Source organism: Stigmatopora nigra, chromosome 9 (genome assembly GCF_051989575.1).
Source record: "Stigmatopora nigra isolate UIUO_SnigA chromosome 9, RoL_Snig_1.1, whole genome shotgun sequence".
NCBI lineage: Eukaryota > Metazoa > Chordata > Actinopteri > Syngnathiformes > Syngnathidae > Stigmatopora > Stigmatopora nigra.
Window position 1 is genome coordinate 7,089,929 of NC_135516.1, and position 19,789 is coordinate 7,109,717.

Below are 19,789 nucleotides of genomic sequence, written 5' to 3' on the forward strand. Positions count from 1 at the left end.
CAAATATCAACACAAATGTACATAAATTAACGGTATAAAGTTAAGTTTGCCTTCTGGGTGATTAGTTAAGAAAACTCTTTAACTTCTAAATGGCATCCCAATGCAGCAAAGAACTTAAACGAAAATATGTCCTATAATCTAAACTACATGCAAAGGTAGTTAAATTTCAAAAATGTGCTCAGTCAGCTGAATTGTAGAGTTTTCTGTAGATGATTGGTCACAATTATGATACATTTTGAGCTGTTGTGTTCACTAGGCTAAACATACATCAAAAGCCATAGATCGCTCTTTTGATGAGTGCATAAGGCTCTCTGTTAAGTTGTAAGCTAAAATGTCTCAAACACACAAATAGATGCGAAACTACCTCTATTGCCACTCAAATAATTCAGTTTCACTAGACTTGTCTGCATGCATTATGTACTTGTTTTGCAATAGTGTAATAATTTGGTCAAAATCAGAGACTTTGTTCTTTATTAGTGGTGGAATGACAAAAAAAATGTTCACGACCACTGCAATAGAGTAATATTAATGTCTTTTGATGCATTTTTTAAAACCCACAACAAATATTGGCCTTCAATTCGCCACCAATTAGACTTCTCACTTAAATAGCAAGATGAATGTGGATAATTTTGCAATAGAATGTTAACAAATTGATGGGTTATATCCTGCAAATTACTATATTTTCTAGACATGGAAATAGAAAATTTGAGCATTGTTTTGCATTGATTCTCTGCAGTACAGAAAACTACAGACTATACATACTATGCAATACCCCCATCTAGTGGTGAATGTGCAGCTGTGCTAGAGACGCAAAAAGGATGCTAAAGAGAAACTGTACAATACACATTTTATTGCATGGTCACTTGCAGCTGGTATACTTTGTAACCGCTTTGGTGCCCTCGGACACGGCGTGCTTGGCCAACTCGCCCGGTAGAAGCAGTCTGACTGCAGTTTGCACTTCGCGGCTTGTGATGGTTGCCCGCTTGTTGTACTGCGCCAGGCGCGACGCTTCGGTGGCGATTCTCTCAAACAGGTCGTTGACGAATGAGTTCATGATGCTCATGGCCCGGCTGGAGATGCCAGTGTCCGGGTGAACCTGTTCACATGTCGGATACATAGTGATCATCATCATTTTAGATATTAACAGCAAGTATGAAAAAAAAGAGTTGGCGTCTCCTTACCTGTTTCAAAACTTTGTAAATGTACATGGCGTACGTTTCTTTGCGTTTGACCTTTTTCTTTCCCTTTTTCTCACCAGAATTCTTGCCACGCTTCTTCAAAACCTCGTTGGACATTTTTTTGGTGCGTTGTTTCGGATCGATTCTCAATTAAGCGTTTTCCTTTTCTTCCGCATTTTTATTTATAGGGTAGGAGACAATTAGTGGCGGATGAAGCTCACCTGCATCCGCTTCATGTTTGGAGGGCGTCGAAAATTACAAACGAATTGGATGGTAAAGCAGGGGTAAGTCTTTTTTGAATGTATGACATTAACAATCGTTTGTTTTGATCAAGATCAATATGGAAAAATGTACTAAGTACTTTTGTCCACGAAGTGGCGGACTTCTATTATTGTGATATCCAGTAGTGTTAGTTTTAGAGTTATGCATTACATTTCCACATGCATGAGGATTTAACTGCAATTTATAGTCATCCTGCTTAATTTACTCTTTTTGCACAACATCAACATCGCTTCATAGTCATACACATGCATGCAGATTTTTTTTAGTGCACCTTTACCTCCATGCACATTTACTTTGATCCTGATCATTTTAAAATAAAGCAATTTATTCAAATGTAACCAATTTAACAACCTTATGCATTAGTTTCCCCATCCAAGCAAAATTATTTAAAAAAAGACAGATTTATCAATAGGGATATTGCTGGTACAGTTAAACCCCCTGTTTTGTAAAAAAAAAAAATCAAATAGGTAGGGTTAATTCTGAAACAATCAGCCATAACATTATTTCTATTGACAATTATAAAAATGTTCCTCAAATCAGTAATCTGTCCCAGTCATAAGATAGATATGTACTCCAAACTAAACAGCTGTGCCGCCCCATGGTATAGGGGGTTCATCCACCTGATTTAAGGGGGTCCTGGCAGTACTGCCTGCACCTGGGCCCACTTTTAGGGCGCAGTGGGGTGAGAGGAGAGCCTAAATCAAATGCAAAATGCAGTGCAATGCAATTTGGTGTTTCTGTGTGAGAAGTAGTCAACCACATGACATGGACACCACAACAGTTTATATAATGTCAAAGGGATATTATTTTGCTTCCAATTAGCTATTGTTTTGTTTCACTTCACAATCATAAAATCAGTAGCTTGGACCAGCTTGGTTTTGACCTAAGCCATTATGATTTTGATCTTTAGTATCAAATCTCTGGCGCCGCCCCTGATCTGAACGCCCAGTAATGTTTAAAGAATTGACTTCATTTTATTTACTTTCCATGATTGATGAGGTGAGGAAGTTCGGAGGCACTAACGTGGTTGTTAATTTCCGATTAGGTTAGTAATCTAACATATTTTGTATTTCATTTACAGTGAGGATCGATATTCTCTACTCTAGTGATGGGCTACAGCTACATTATTTTCCCGACCCTCACAGCAGCACATCTTAAGGTCAATGTTGACCAAGGGTCTAAAACCAATGGCTCGGGAGCAAAATATTGACCATCGGACACCGACTAGACATGTAAGTGTACTGTTCATGCAGCTCAATTATATCTGTTTTGTCTTTTTTAATCTCTAACAGGTCTTACTAACATAGCTCATGCTCAGAAAATAATTGAGAAGCACTACTATAGAGATTTTCCAATGTGAATTATCAACAGACAAACATAATATCAATGTCACACTGGTTTGGATAGAAAATAAATATCCTATCATACAGTCATGGCCATCTGAAACCTGCAGTGAATAGAAAGGTTCGCACGGCCAATATAAAGAAAAAATGAGACAGAATATTTATTTGTTGAGTACAGGAGCATCCCAACGGCATTATATTGAGAGATAACATTACAATGCGCAAAAATGGCAACATGCAATATCATTTATCACCTTGCCAAACAAGTATCTATAGACTGTATGAAGTCTAAAACCCAGACATAGCACAACTGTATTTATTTACCCAAATTATTTTGTTGGTTATCACAAGTGCTTTACCCCTACTTGTTATTCCCTGCATTAAGCTGTGCATTGCTCCGTCCCTTGAAAACCAATTACTGCGGAAAGGTCTGCTACATTACTGCTGCAATCTGCAACAACAGACACACAGGCTTGTGTAAAATTGGAATTAAAGTTTCATAATCTTTACATGGGTTATTATACTAAAGTGGGTTAGCAAGGTTATAGTGCATTCTTGCATACACCTGGTCGAAGGAAATAAAACAAAGATTACATACTGTTCGAAATCATCTAAATCCTATTTCATGTTTGATTTTAAGTAAAAAAATGTGCATTGTGTTTCTGAAATTGCAGTCATTTTATCTTTTACATTTTAATAGCGGGATTCAAAAAAACTACACTTTAGTCATTCTCGTCATGATGTTGCGTTTTTATCTGTGGAATCGTGCCAACTGATCATTTTCATTGGATCTTTTAACTGCTTTTGAAGATAAACTGCAAGTGCATCACTACATGTGTGCCCTGTCATTCTAATGGTTGCTAAGGTCTGTGTGCTTGGTAACCAGGGCAGAATATTGATTTGATGCCTGAGGGCTGTGTTTATATCCTTGACAGTTCACCTATTGTTATGTTTATTCCACATCACTTGGTTGTCACCGAATTAAATGTTTGGGGCTGAGAGCAATGAAAAGGTTTCAGGTAGAAACACCATGAACTTTTAACCCACAACAAAATTGCTCAATTGTGTTTTGATTGAAGCTTGAAACTTGCTATTCACTGATAGTTCTCAAGGCAGTACACAATTCTAACATTTATATTTCATTTTGTAAATGGCAGTTTGGACCCTTTGGTGTTCTGTGTTTGATTGACAACAATACCAGGGTGTTGTCTGTTTTCCTCCCCAAGGCAGCTGGTATAGACTCCAGTTCGAATCTAAAAAAGACAATCAGAGACGGCTAATTTCCAAGTTATTGTTTCACATAATTGCTGTATCATGTCAGTATAATGCATTTTTGGTAAAATGTAGATATTTTATCCTGAGATTTTACTCAAGAATTGAGTCAACAGTCTATTTAATAAAACCAAGTCCCACTTTCAATTCTCTATCAATCATTGATTTTTCCCAAGTATGTTAATATTGCATCAATGGCATATATTGACAAAATTGTTGACAAAATAGGCAACTAACAATATAACAAGTATGGGGCCAAAAATCCAAAACTGTGTTAAATAGATGCATCTCAAAATTAAGTGTTACTACTTAGCGAGTGAACTGAAATTTACCATCTAAATTGTCTCTGCATGAGCATAAAGGCTTGTTTCTCGGCTGCCCTATGATTGGCCGGCAAGCATGAAAACAATTATTTACAATCCCTCTATATGTAAATATAGAAATAATGTCATGCCTCGTTACTTAGCCAAGCCATTGCTGTAACCTAATCTGTTTTTCAAATGTGCGGTAAGAACAGTTTTTTCTTCCTAGAGTTGCATGTTTTTTTTAAAAAATATCTTAGGTTATGTATATTCAACAAATGTTACAATCCAGCAATATGTATGCAAAGTAAGTCACCTGTGGCATCTTTGTACAAACGTGTCTCATGTATACCAATAGACAACTATCACACATATGCAAGGTGGTGTCCAGATTGACCGAGTTGGCATGTGAGCATAGACACAAGCAAAGCAGCCATTCAGCAGTGGGATGGATCCTGACTACTAAAGAGGAGGCGGAGGGAGAGAGAGGCACAGTCTCCTGGATATAGAGCAAGAAAACGGGGGAGTGTTGGTGGTAGTGAGGAAGCGAATATAAATCTGTATGTTCGCAGAAGTAAACCTTGCGGTCTTTATAGCGGCTTCAGTGACTATGCTGGGCAGGGGTGTGCGTAGCGAGTCAAGCGGTGGTCTTCCTTGCCAACTAGAGGATTTGTGCAAGTAAAGAAGTAGATTCCGCGTGGAAGCTGAGAACACCGCTTGTCAAGCACAGTGGTGGGCTTTTTTTTTTGGAGGGCTCTGACCCCCACATCTTTCAATTTTATTTCTGGATCAAATCAGAAGAAGTCTGAGAGAGGAGAGAAGGTGTCAGCGAGGGACCCGTGAGCCCTTTCTATGCTTATTACCGCCATTCACAAAACCATTAAATTCCATCATCACAGAAATGTAGAGGCATTCCAGATTAGAGGAGGACGGGTCCCATTGACTGCTGAGGCTTAGCACCTCGCTCCAACAGCTAGCACTTTTCATTGCAGTCCCCCCACCATAACCCCCCATCTCACGCTTCTTTCTTTACATTTGCAATTTCCACCCCTCCTCTCTTTCTTTTCCTCTTCTACAGTCTATTCACACCGCAAAGGGAGCGGGAGGCAATGCTTTTGGGTTAAAGTGGCTGTTTCTGGAGCTGTCATTGTGTTTGGTTCTGTGACCAAAGGCAACAAAGCAAGGAGTGAGACAACCCGTTTTGTGTATGATTAAAATCAGATGCAAATACAAGGACCAGCTGGCAATCAATAAAAAGGTGAATTGCGATGAAAAGAGGAGTCGCAGGAACTGACAGACATACTCATGTAGCTGTTGCCGCTGAGGGCTTGGAATCAGTGGCGTGACAGACACTGCCGCGTGGATTGTGCATCTGCTGTTGCTAAGCAAAGTCTTTTCGCAGAAGTTGGTGGAGCACCACACTACAGCCATGAAAGGAAGCTCAGAGGAAAGCATTGAAAGTGCCAGGCCATCAAACCTGCAAGCTTTTGCTAACATATCCACACTACATGGCATGAGCCACATATTTGCGTATGGGCACATGACATTTCGACGATTCCTGTGGAGTCTGTCCTTCTTGGGTTCGCTATGCTTGTTGCTGCTGGTGTGCATGGATCGAGTTTCTTACTACTTCGAGTACCCTCACGTCACCAAGTTGGACGAAGTGGCGGCCACCAACCTCACCTTTCCCGCCATTACCTTCTGTAACCTCAACGAGTTCCGATTTTCCAAAATCACAAGGAATGACCTCTACCATGTGGGAGAGCTTCTGGCCCTCCTTAATAATAACTACCAAATAGCCAACCCACACTTGGCTGAGCCAGAGGTTTTAGCTGCACTGAAGGAGAAAGCCAACTTCCAAAATTTTAAGCCCAAACTGTTCAACATGACTGATTTCTATAACCGCACGGGTCACGACATCGGTGACATGCTGCTGCAGTGCACTTTTCGTGGGGAGGAATGCTACTCGGTCAACTTCACCACGGTGAGTGACAGTTAATCCATCATGTTCTTTTCCTGAGACATCATATTTTCTGACTTTTTACGTCCTGCTCCATTTCCCTGCACCAGTTACGGATATTTTAGTTTGGTCAAACTTTTCTCTTCACTATCTTCGACTCCATCAGTAAACTTTGTAAATTATCGGATGGCACGGATGATTTTGAATACATTTGGTTATTTCATATGATGGCAGATGGGCCTTTAAACCAACATATTCAAATCTAATTCTCTTCATTTGGCTTTTAAGAAGTTATATATTTGACTTTTGACTGATCACTTTTTTTTTTTTACCTGACTTACAACTGTTGTTGATGAATTTGGTCCGTACTTGGTCATTCTTGACTTTCTCAATGAGCTGCTCCAAAGAATGTCTTGTTCAGTAACCTGCAGAATCATCATCGTCCTCATTGTTTATTGGAAAATCCATTCATTTTCTTAAGCACTTAATAGTGGTGCTGTTTAAGCCACTCTCATTTGATTTTGCATTAAATAGATAAACCCTGAACTGGCCCCAAGCCAATCATAAATTTGTGGAAATGTTTAAACCAACAACTTGTGTGAGGATTTACAAAGTTGAGACAATTAGCTCTAGTCTTAACATGTATGTCACCAGTTTTTTGGCATCTTTAAAACATTGTAAATGATGCATGCTTTGGCTTTTTTTATGGGCAGAAAAAAAATATTACATGTTGGATGACTGTCAGTCATTTTATTTTGAAAGCTTGCTGATGTGAGACAAATATGGTCATCATTTGCTTTTGATTTGGAGCTATGTTCATGGTCCTCATCCATCATTTTGACATGTTGCAATGGAAAGTTTCAACCTTTCAGAGCTAGAATTTCTATTAGAACAGTGACGCAGAGTGAATACATTGTTTTGGATTGGTATATAATTGTAAAATAATCCCACTCGCGGTGGACAGCCCATTTTATTGTAAAGACTTGTATTATAATCCACAACATTTCAATAGTTTCTGCAATATTCATAAGGTATCTGTAGTGATTTACCATAATTGTGATACATTGTTCAACTGTCCCTCTTATTCCAACTGGTGTCCAGTCCGTCAAAGGGCAGATTGAGACAGACAACCATTTGCACTTACAATCACAAAGCCACTGAGTGGGAATCAAACCCACACTGCCTACCCCCTAGTCAGGCAAGAGAACCACTGTACTATTACGTGGTGGAGTAAAGTATGTCCTGTCAGTAAGAAATGGCCAATTCAATCAATATTTAGCAGAAATCGTATCACAGAGAACTGTGGGCAAAAGGTTGATTACATCCTGGTCAAACACGTACAGTAATTATCATTCATGGCAGCATAGCAGGCCTATAGTGGGTTACTACAGAAAAAATTCCAATTACTCAAGTGTCCCTTCAGACGTAACCAGAATATGATTCACAATGCAAAAGACTAGAGAGATTGATGAGCTTTGACCTTGGCTAAAAAAAAAAGGAAGAAATCCATTAAGTCTGAATGATGAAGCTGTTTAGATGTAAATGATTTAAAACTCTTGAGGTTTCTTATAGTGTCAATGCTTGGTTAAATTATAAGGAATAATTGTTGATTCTAGTAAGTGTTTTTGTAACAAAAAACCTAGCACAAACATTTTTATCTCATTAAAATGGCAGTTTTTCCATTTCCCTCCAAAGGGAATAATGCTCTTTTGGCACGGTGGTCCTTAGGTTAAGCATCTCTCAAAACTTTAAAGGTTTTTGGATTCAATATCTAGTCCCACTACATTTTTAAACCAGCCTTGATTAAGTTATTTATAACTTACCAATGAATGAGCGATTTTTTTCACTAGGCAAGGCATAATAATGTGAAGAGATGAATGATGTGACATTGTAGATATGCTTTGAAATGCTTGGAGCTTGATTAATGAAGCACAATCACCGCAATTTCAGGTAATAAATTTGCAGCCTTGCAGTAAGTAGTTTATATTGGTGGACATTTAGATCAGCCTCAAGGTTTTGTAATGAATTGTCCTTTTTTTATTTTGAGGCTCTTTTGGGTTTGTCAGTGGGTATTCAAGATTCTAGATGAGTTGGATTGAGGCTACATCTCTCCTGTATTGGTGCATCAGTTGAATATAAAACATTCCAGAATATTAGTTTAATTTCAAGTTTTCTAAAGTTGAAAGTATTTTTCCACTACTGGTTAAAATGAAATGGATTTATTCTAGGTCCTATTGCAATTTTAAAACTGCAAGCATTTTTATTTTTATAATTACAGTTGTTTGTGATACAAATAGCCTGTGGGCTTTTTCTTTAAAATAGCTCACAAGTACAGGTGGTTGTAATTTTCTAGTGTTACAACAGGAAATGTCATTATTCATGAATAAAAACGTATTAGTTAAGATAATTATGTCAAATTGAATTAAGGAATCTGTATTGATCAACAGAATACCTCATTTTCTAAAAGGTTGGTGATTACTGGCTAATTGTCTTTCTAATTGTGTGTGTGTGTGTGTGTGTGTGTGTGTGTGTGTATGTGTGTGTGTACCTGGTGTACTACTAAAACTAGCCGCTGATTGCCTTACCAATATGCTCAAGTAGATTAAGCAGGATGTCAAATTGCACAGGACCGGAAAAAGCCGATTGACCTGGGAAGTTTTGGATTTATAATGGATCAGTATGCTTGACAAAACCCTAATGTCGGTTATATGCTGGTAATATTTTAATGGAGGCAAAATAATATTTTGCGAAATTGCCAAAGGGAACATGGTTTAAAAAGGTGTCCTTTTTTGGATTGGATAACTTTATTCATCCTGTATTTGTGATATTTCATTGTCACAGTAGCAACAGGGTCAGAATGCAGATATAGGAAAGGCATTTTAGACGTATATAAACAGGTAATTTGGTACTTATTTTGGAAATTCAAGACAAACACTAAGTTGTTTGATAAAGGTAATATTTACTTTTGCCTTTCCTCACCTTCTTGCTACTGTGACAACGAAAATTCCCGAATACAGGATGAATAAAGTTACAAAGTTATCCAAAATAGGTCATGTTGACTCATTTTGCTGTGTTGGGTTAGAAATATGACCCCTTTTAGTATTTATTGTCCATACAGCTCACGACTCAGAAATTAGCTCCCATTTTTTTTTAATGTATTCATTTTTTTTAACACAACCCCCTTTCAAGATAGGGGCAGTAGACTGCAGACTTTTATCAAGTATGGCTTTTGCACTCTATTTTCAGTATGACTCTAGGCCATGTAAAATCTCTCCGGGGTCTATTTCAGTCAATTTGTCTTTGCGTGTGTGTTTCTTTGTAAAGTTTGTTATCACACTTGGTCACGTCTTTAGCTTGTTTTTCGTCTTATCGTACAGTGGCAGCAGATGGCAAGAGGCTCAAAAACAGCTTTGGCCTGAAAGAAGGCAAACTGACTAAACTGGAGATTTATTTCCTAGAGTTACATATTTTATTTTCATCTTTGAATGATGTCATAAACCATGTAGAACAGAGGCCCAGGGCGAATAAAAATAGTTAAGCAGGGACACTTTCTAAAGCATCTTGAATAATAAATTGACACTACTGAAAAGCGTATTATGATTTTTCTTTTTTTTTTAATGCCTAAAGTCTTTTTCCTTTGTTTAATGTGGTCCATCATAATACAGTATTATTTACAGTAGAGTTTTGGTTGCTGTAATTTGCTCAGATATGCATGTTGTTACAAAAATATATATAAATCATCTCTTTCATTATGTTTTATTTTGGACAAAAATCATTTTTGCATTTAAAATACATACTTCCGGCATAAATTCATTCACTGTCAAAGGTGAAAATAGTTTAATCGTTTGAACGCATCAACAGAAAATTCTCTTGTGAATAAAAGACACAAAAAAGTACTCAATTTGGTAGTGTCGCTTGGCACAAAGATGTTTTGAACCTTTATTTGCTTGACTGCATTTTCCATTACAGTAAAACAACTCAACATGTGCAAAATGAAAATGTCTTTTGATAAACTGGTTACAGAAATGTTCCATATATATTTATATTAATTCCAACAGATTTCAGCCTTAAGCTTGATAAAAAAAGAGTCATTTTACATTTGACTTAATTTGATTAACTTCTAATGACATTTGAGACTTTGTAGGTGCTGCAGTGGTTAAATTATGCACCTCAATAGTCTAAGCTTCTTTGTCCATTCTTTTTCTCTACTCTGTTAATATTTATATATTCATTCTAGGGATTTTAGCTTGACCTGAAACGACATATTCAAATTTAGAAACATACGGTTGTTTAATGTCAAACTTGCACAAGCTATGATTTCACTTTTAAAATTAATATTCATACTTAAAGATGCAAAAAAAGTATATATATTCCAAAGTCAGGCGACATAGCTATCATAAAACTCACGTTAATTACAGAAAACATTGTGAAAGCATACTTTATTCCTCCTTGAGTCTGATTTTCATGGCTGGGACTCAATTGCAAGCTTCAAGCCGCCAGTATCATCGGCTGTTATGACAGATGTTGCTTGCATTGGGCCGCCCACGATGCCACAGATAATAAGCACAGTGATAACAGATCATTAGGTTTTAACATGGAATTCTGCTTTATTTTTGAATGAATAATCAAAATACCTGCTGTGTTAAATGGTTTCTCAAACCCTGCAAGATGTAATTTCATAGTATGTTACCAGAAGTACGTGGTGGCGTACATTTATTGGAAAGGCTTATTTTTTATGTCTGAGTTGCACAACATGCTGCATACTCCTGTATGAAGAGGCGATGCCCTGCGGGCAGCAGACTGAGAGAAGGCGTAGAATTAAGAGAACACTATAGTATTGTTTATCCTGTCTATGGTACAGCAGTCCAGTGCAAAGTACATAAAATGAAAAATATTTCCCATTCGGTTTATTACTTTGCACCTTCCTTGCCCATGCTGACCTTTTCTCAATTACATACCAATAATACAATGACGTTTGAAGACGAGTCCATTTACAAATATTGATGTCTCTTTGCAATGTATTTTTTTGCACTTTGTTTCCTTTAATCCCTTTTAATATCCTGCAAATCCCAAAAGACAAAGATAACGAATTGTTTTAACTTTTAAATAATGGTTGGATCATCATTAATTGTGCTACTTTGTCCAGCAAAGGTCTTATTTCACACCCGTAGAACAGCAGGCTGTCAAAATCCAGTTTATTGCCTTTTAAAGGGAAAGAACAGACTTTTCTTATGTACAGCCAAGTGGAAATTATGTTGTTTAGTAAAATGAAAAAAGAAAACAAAGGGTCATTAAAAGCCACAATTTTCATGAAGTGGTGAACTAACCAGATGGCAAACATTTTGTCAATGCTTGAATATCCCCAATGACCCTTTTTGTATTGTCATTAATATTCATTCTTACATGCATCTGTGCTTAAATCTATTAGTGTGCCCATTAGCTGTCATTCGGCTGATTGGTGACCAGTTCAGGGTGTAGTCCCCTTTTGCTTTAAGTCAGTTGGATAGGCGCTCCTTACAAGGGTAAGCAATGTTGAAACTGAATTATTGCCTGCAACACTATATTCAACATGAATGGCATTTATACTATAAAATCCATTTTTTTCCCCATTTACATTGTATTTTTTTTTCTTTAAGATTTTATTTTTTGCTGCATTTAATTAATGATCTTATTTATTTTCCTCATGGGACCCATCAGTGCCATTACCAATCTCATGCTGTTTAATGTACCTGTTGTAATCAGATACCTTATCTTTAATTCATATTATTTGTACTATTTAAAAATCTGATAGATTGAAGTAACATTTCAGTGTGAACAAAAAAAAAACAATTACATGCGGTCCCTTGTTACCTTGTCTAAGTCGGTTGCCATGGCAATTGTCTGTGATCGGATCCTGTTGGCGTGAATTGAAAATGCTTGTATGCTCGGCAAGCTTCCTAGACGCATGTAAGCAAGTCTTGTGGTGTTGCAGCCCTCTTTATGTGCTTATTGTGGTTTTCAGTTTATCTATATTTGTCCTTTAAAAAAACAAAAGCAAAAAACTTTTGTGTGAGCAGCTGCTTTATCTCATCAGCCCAAGACCATTCAGACAACAATTCCATTTGACTGTTAATTTTTTCGCTCATTACAACTATTGCCGTCTTGTAGTCGTCAGTAAGGAGAATCAAGCACAATAAGCTTTTATTTATTTTTTTAATTCTTGGAAATATTCGGTCGTCGTGAAAATTGAACTCTATCAGTGGAACTGATGATAATAAACATCTGAGCAGGTGGCTCTTTAATCCTTTGGCTGTGAATTTAAATTAGTTTGCTAACCGTAAGCGTCTAATCCATTTGAACTGGAAGGGCAACATTCCTTCATTGGCTGCCAGTCCTTCCACTTGAAAATAATGGACAGCTAGTGCCATCAATAGAAGCCAATGAGTTAGATATTATTGACAAAGGCAATTTGCGCCTGTTTCACTCTTCTGTAGTAAACCCATAGCTGTATTCCTGCAAGTGGAGTTAATTGAAGACTGTTAATATTTGTTTATTCTCTGTGTACCCTGCCATTGATTAGCGACCACACGGAACAATCTTTATAGATTAGGAAATGGAACCTTTTGTTTTAGTGAATTTAAAGGGGATCATCCAGATTTGTGGTAACATTTTAATTCTAACTTTAGTTATATGCAATGGATAAATAGTTTTATTGAAGAGGAGAAAGTGTCAATCCTGATTTCACCTAAGTAGGGGAATGTTGCAAGATATCTACAATTAATTTGGTGTTTCAGCAACTAGCACAACTGGGACTTGTTATTGTTCACCTACTGGAGGGTATAAACTAATGGTTTCACTTGGGACTTGAATCTCATCAGTGATGCATTTACAAATGGGGTATCTTCATTCAGACTCCTTTACTGGCCTATTGCAGTGCACTTGTATATTCACTCATCTAGCTACACTGTCTTCTATATTGCTCACCATCAAACTGCAGCAAACTATTATAAGTGATTTTGGTGAAGAAATGTGGTATATATTCACACCATCTTATATTATTATTTCATTTGTAATTGGGAGAAAGTGGAAAGAGGATTGTTGGCGTAGGGGGAAGTGAGATTCAAAATCCACTCCAATGTCAAATTCTACAGTAATCGGCGGTCTTTCATCTGTCCGAAGCTTTGACTTTAAAGTGCAATCCATGTCTTGACATTCGTGAATTCCCAAAAACATAAATGCTGTCTTGCCAGTTATATTTTTATAATAACTTTGACCAAAGTGGTGCAGTTTGTTTGAGAAGTACAACAAGGGGAAAAGGTGGAAATAATGCTTAAAGATGAGGACTGAAACTCCTCACCAGTGGCCTTGATGGGGTCAGTGAGAAGGATTTTGTCAAGACTGCAAACCTGCAAGGGATAGGGAAAAATACAATGACAATGCTTGTTATCTGTAATTGCAGTGACATTACCTGCAGGATTTTGTTCAGATACTTTTGAGGAGGAGTGGTGACTCATCCAGTTTGCATTTTGTGCAACTTCTCCTTATCTTGTGTGTTTTTGTATGAACGAAAATGTGCTTTTGTTCAACACCAATTTTCACCTTCAAATTTTTGAAGGCGCGTCATACTATGTGCTTTGTGAGCAGTTGTTTTAGACTGGAGGCTCAATTTTCGTGATAAATATTCACCAGTTTCATTTCTATATTGAGGTTTTGATATCCACGTTTCATATTTATCAACGAAAGGCATCTTAAATACATTCCACATGCAGTTGACATAATTGCCACAGAACAGAGAGATTTCCAAAAGTTTTGGAATTGAGGTTCTTTTGTACGTATGGTGCACAAATTGTTGCATTGCATGTTTTACAATCCTTCCGTTCAATTGTTTTATATCTCCCACTATATCCTTTGCATATTTCCTTTGTTTCTTCTCCATCTCTCAAATGTGCCTATAATGACTATTAGCAGTCTCTTTTGTGAGACAGCCACAGGGGTCCATTTTGATTTGAAGACTCTTTAAACTGTGCTCTTATTGCCAGCTGTTATCATTCTCCTTTCGAATGGTTGTGCTGGTGTTGACATTTAACCGAACGAACAGCATATTAATTTGTCGTAAAAGGGTTATGAAAAATCATAGTACATTAGTCAGGCCACTATTCATGAGTTGTACAAAAAAAACAATGGGTTTGAAATCCTAAAATGATGGAAAGCTTCTGCCGTTGCCGGTAAAGTCACGTCCCCTGCTTAGTCAGGCCCACAAAGCAATTTACTCTGAGCCTGCCGGTTAGCCTTGTGCATGCTTTATCGCCTGTGCTGCTTTTTCAAGGTTTTCACTAAGAGCTTGTGTCTTATTCCTCAGCACCTAATGATGGAAGCAACATCCATATTTGTATGCTTGAAGCTGACGCATATCGATCACCCACATGAATTTATAGAAGGGGGCTCATCAGTGATTTATTAGCTTCCCTTTTTATAGGTGTTATCATTATTATCATTATTATAAATATTAAATAATGTTGACTTGGCATACATCCTTCCATAAATCAGCCATAAGATTTACATACTGCCTGTTCTCAAATTGGTGGAAAATAGTCTGTCTTTCATTGGTTCAGCAGTGTACACTCTTTCACTATAAATGTTATGCAGAAAGAAATTACAGCTGCAAATGCTAATGTTTTCTCACCCTATTATTTAATCCATTTTGAATTTTTTGGTACCCATATTTGCTGGTCATGGCAGAAATTAATTTGCCACCACAGCATGGGCAAAATATAGAGATATACAGTAATATAAATAAATAGACAGAGATTTTACTGCCGGGGATTGTTGGCTTTAGAACTCCATGCAGGCAAACCTCAGGATTTGAATTAACAAATGTCCAAACTTGCAGGTGCAAAATCAATTTCTAATAAGGCGTGTTGCAGGTTAATTGCTAGGATTATAAACTTGCACTAAAATTCCAAATATCATTATATATGCCCTCCAGATTTTCCAGATGTTCACAAAGCTTTTAAAAAGGGTAGACGTGGGTATGTGACATAATATTCTAATTGAATTTTTTTTATGCAAGTAAATCACCACATTGGTATACAATTTAGTTTTTTGTGTTGCGAGTTCCGAGAAGCAATGACCGCTGCTTGAAAATCAGCCATTTTGTTCGAGGAAGATTGCATCTTGGTTGTTGTTTCAAGGATGATTGTTTTGCACACAAAATATTGCAGCAGCTTTATCAAGTATTTCTCCGGACAAGCATTTTGTATCCTGCATTTAATAGCTTTTACGATTTTGATAGCTCTAAACGTTTTCACTATTGAACATTTATAAGCTCAACACCAGAATAAAATGGAGGTTATAATGATGGACTGGAAAGTCTTAGTGGATGCGGACAACACAGATAAAGAAAATAAATTGATAGTGCCTTCAATATTGCGGATGCGAGTAACCACATATAAGCTTTGCCTTGCTTCATTTAACATCATCTGAATGAATGGCACTTGGGTGTACTGGTCCTGCCTGTGCCCATCCAATCATAAGATTTCATTTCAAAATAGTGACACAACACACTAGGAAAATGTTCCGTACCGAAAACTCGGCTCCTCTCCTCTGTCAGTGTTTGATATTAAATCCCAAGATTCATGTTTATTGTATTTCCTTCTCATAGCTGTACATTTTGTGCATCCATGTGCTTTTTGTCCAAATCTCTGACCTATGCTGCAGTAGTAAAGGACAATGTGATATATAATTTGATGAGTGTATTCATCTTTCATTCTAAATGGCAAGCAGTTACTCCTTTAAGTTTTAAGATGTACAGAAGAGAATAAATCTTAGAATAAGCTTTAGCCACTCCATTTATTCCAATTCAGTCATTACTATTCTGTTAATAGTCATTTTTTGTCAGCTATGTTAATAGTCCCTTTTTGTCAGCTGTTCAAAAGTTATTTCAATTCAACAATATACAAAAATAACCAAAAACAAGTAGTCTTATGTCATGCAGCTTCGGTTAGCTGCGATGGTGTCTTGTATATGGCAGGTAGTGCTCATTTTTATTAATTTTTTAATGTTTTTTTCCCCTCTAATTCCTCACCCTATTATCTGAGGCCGTTTAATTTGTTGATTGAGATAAATGGAAGAATAAGATTGTATTAAATCCCTCTGGAATCTGTCCACCTGAAGTTTGAAAACAAGAATCATCATAATACTTCAATTCTAGGAATTGTTACACATGGTGAATGGGATTTGCACTGGTTCTGAAATAATTTGAGCTTGCTACTTTGATATTGGAATGAAATGCTCTGAGGTTGTAAAAATTACAGGCCTAGTGTTCTACCAGTCAAATTATCAAAAGTCAGATGGATTTGGTAAATGTGATGACCTTTATCGTGTAGAGTTGCTTTATTCACCACTCAAAAGTCCAGTTTTCCACCTTACAAATGTAAGCGCTGACTTTCAAAGGCCTTTTGTTGATTTTATTGATTCCACAAACATGGCGTCATTGGGGGCTCATTTTCCGCGCTCTCCAAATTTTTGAACGTCTCGCTTTTACCGGAGATTGTACGAATTATGAATACAAAATCTATGTGACATTTAAACGGTCGTAACATTTGCTTGAATCTAACGGGCATTTCCCAAAGCGAGCTTGTATCGTCTGCAGCATGTTAAAAAGCGTGAGTGCATGCTGTTTATTGCTGTTTGTAATTTGCCCTTCTGTCTGCACTGCACACTGGCTGCATACTTAGTGGGTACAAGACCTCACAGTGGCCCTGTTACCCTGCCAACTGTTGCTGATGATTCATAGAAGACCCCATTTATCTTGCTGAGGCACCCTTTAAAAGAAATCTGAGTAAACAGCACCTACACCAAATAAAATTGAAAACATTTCAAAGGATTTTACACTGACTACATATACTGACATTTAATCTGGCAGCAAAATGTCTCCCTACGTACCAAAATCTAAGGAAATACTGAGATCTTTATAATTCCCTTTTTTCCACAGACGTTTAACAACTCCCCTTCTTCATTATTGGGTGATTTAGATCAGAGAATGTTGTAATTTTATGTCAATTGTGGGCCTATTAAGCCTTTGGAGATATATTTTTGTGATTAAGGGCTATATAACTAAATGACACCTGACTGATATTGAGTGCATAGTAGAAAGTTATTGGTCGCATGGCGGTCAAATGCCATTTTGTGTTGTGCAGATAGTTTGTTGGTCCATCTACCAAATCCGTAGCGCATCACTGAAATAGTTGTTGTTCGTGTTTTCAATTTTTGCTGTTCTTGAATTAAAAATAAAACTTGATGTTCGTTTTGCATACCCTGGTTGGAAAATGAAGAAAAGGGGTACTTGTTATTTTTAATTGTTGCGTTTATAGACTTATGTGATGGAAGTGCCTCAGTTTTGGTGGTTTCTGTCAAAGCAGGGTGATGTATCACCTGGTTATAAAAGGTTTTGCTTTGATTTTTGAACTGCATACTCATTTCCTTCTAGGCTACTCCATGATGTCTATTTAAATTTGTATTCATATCACATAATGGTTTCTCAAAATTGGTCATTTAAGGCTAACAGCTGATAATTGACGTCATTTTCAATTAAAATGATTGTAACGGTTCATTTCTTAGATGAAGTAGCAGCTGCAGAGACCCACTTGCTTACTCCTTAGTTCAGTTCTGCCAGGAGCTTTACAAGATAGAATGATGAGTCACACAGCCTAGACGGTTTGCTGTGGATAGTCAAATTCATTGCCTAAGCCAAACAAACAGCTATATTTTCTGATGGCTCAGTGCCACTTAGACTAACTGATGTATGAAGTGGCGCTCCTTTTTTGGGGAAGCCATGACAGCTCTTGATCCAAGTAATCACACCTTCAAGGTCTTCATATACATCTCTTTTGGGGCATCAGACCAAATCTTAATATTTACCGTTAAATATTTTGAACTCCCCAAGAGACTTGTGTACATTTGCTAAATATATTTCATCACATGCAGGTAAAGATGCCTTTTTTTCATGAAAATGCAAAATATAACATTGTGTACCCTGTGACTGACTGGTGACCAGTCTAGTGTTTAGTTCCCCTTTTGCCCAAATCAGATGGAATAGGCTACAGCACACTGTGACCCTGACAAGTATAAGTGGTATTGAAAATGACTTATTTTAATTATAAGAAAAATGTGTAGTTTTCTGCTTGAGCTTCTTATCTTAATGGGATGAGAGATGGAGATAAAGGTCTTCCCATGTAATATTTCTTTACTTGACATTAGAAAGAATGACATTCATAAAGTTCTTTCTACTTAGCTTCACTATAATATTCTCTTTTTTGTTTTATATTCTGTGAATTCCCACGTCTTCTTGAGGAAAGCATAATCAGGCAGCTGTGTATCAATCAGAATGATTTAGCAAAGCTCCTTTCTATTGTGAGGTACTGCTGTTGAACATGAGTAATTACCTGGGCCTCTGCTGGTTGGATTAGCTGTAGAATTAAGATAGTGTTAATGTGGAAAAAAAGAGAGCTATATTACGTGATTATTATTGGGGAAACGGAACATTTGTGGAGCCTCATAGTACCTGCATACTTAGTTATGACATTGGATGTAATGTTACTGTTATATTGTTTGTATTGGCAATTTCATAATTATCGAATCACAACTTTTTCACTCGCTTATGTTGCGATTTTGAATTTTACTCTCGCATGATTTAAACAAAATGTTACTAATGGGACTTCACATGAATAAAACCTCAATGGAAGCATGCAGTCCATTGTTGCTTAATCCAAATAGTGTTTATTTCATTAAAACAGCTGCTTAAAGCCGTGTCCAAAAGGTGACAGGCAGAGTCTGGCTGCTTGAACTGTTAATTATTGAACAAAAGGATTCGCTGTATATTTTATGAGTCTAAATGCTAATTATAAAACTTCATTTAAATAGTGGACCTCCAGGAACTCGGGCAATATACCAACCAAGCAGACCTAACAAGATTTTCAAACTAAAGCAAAAACAGAATGAATGTGGTGTAAGGTTAGTCGTATCTGTCAATAAATAGAGGTTAAATGATCAATAATCAAATCAATGTGGTAAAATAATAAGCCAAACCAACAAAAGGCTATACAATGTTAAATTTGGTAAATCGATTGTCACGGTCACAATGCTTAGGCTTCTGCCAAAAAAGACAGAGTGGATGAGTTGCACACTGCAAATGTCTTTATTATAATAGCCTTGGATGTTTGTCTGTTCAGTGACATTTTAATGCAACTAAAATAGATGAACCATTAGGGCAATTGTGAGTCAAGGCTGTGCTCGCACAACAAACATGTTGAAACAGAGATGGGAGCAATATACAATTTTCCAAGGCATGATGTTCAATCTAACCACAACATCATAAGAAGACTTTTCTTTATACCGTTCCCTCAGATGTCTACGTGACGTTAATATGGTCTGTTTAAAATATATCAGGAAATTCTTGTCTTCTCTTGCAACCAA

At 37.0% G+C, this 19,789-nt stretch overlaps 2 protein-coding genes across 3 annotated transcripts in view; one reads left to right on the forward strand and one right to left on the reverse strand.

Moving 5' to 3' along the window:
- Positions 1–830: 830 nt before the first annotated feature.
- Positions 831–1,347, reverse strand: h2bk1 (H2B.K variant histone 1). Its single transcript, XM_077725284.1, has 2 exons — positions 1,182–1,347; positions 831–1,096 (listed from the first exon to the last, which is right to left on the reverse strand). Exons 1-2 carry the CDS (start codon positions 1,293–1,295, stop codon positions 860–862), a joined length of 351 nt encoding a protein of 116 aa, XP_077581410.1. The 5' UTR covers positions 1,296–1,347; the 3' UTR covers positions 831–859.
- A 3,540-nt stretch (positions 1,348–4,887) lies between these two features.
- Positions 4,888–19,789, forward strand: part of asic1c (acid-sensing (proton-gated) ion channel 1c) — a 46,709-nt gene continuing 31,807 nt past the window's right edge. For both annotated transcript variants that reach the window (XM_077725278.1, XM_077725280.1), the window contains exon 1: positions 4,888–6,361. In XM_077725278.1, coding sequence (XP_077581404.1) covers positions 5,807–6,361 — 555 coding nt within the window. In that variant the 5' untranslated portion in view covers positions 4,888–5,806. The remainder of the gene's footprint in view (positions 6,362–19,789) is intronic.

Excerpts from the sequence above, each read along its gene's own strand:
- h2bk1 (XM_077725284.1), bottom strand. The coding sequence starts at position 1,295 with ATGTCCAACGAGGTTTTGAAGAAGCGTGGCAAGAATTCTGGTGAGAAA. Across the intron at positions 1,097-1,181 it reads TTTACAAAGTTTTGAAACAG|GTTCACCCGGACACTGGCAT; the intron begins GTAAGGAGACGC and ends ACATGTGAACAG.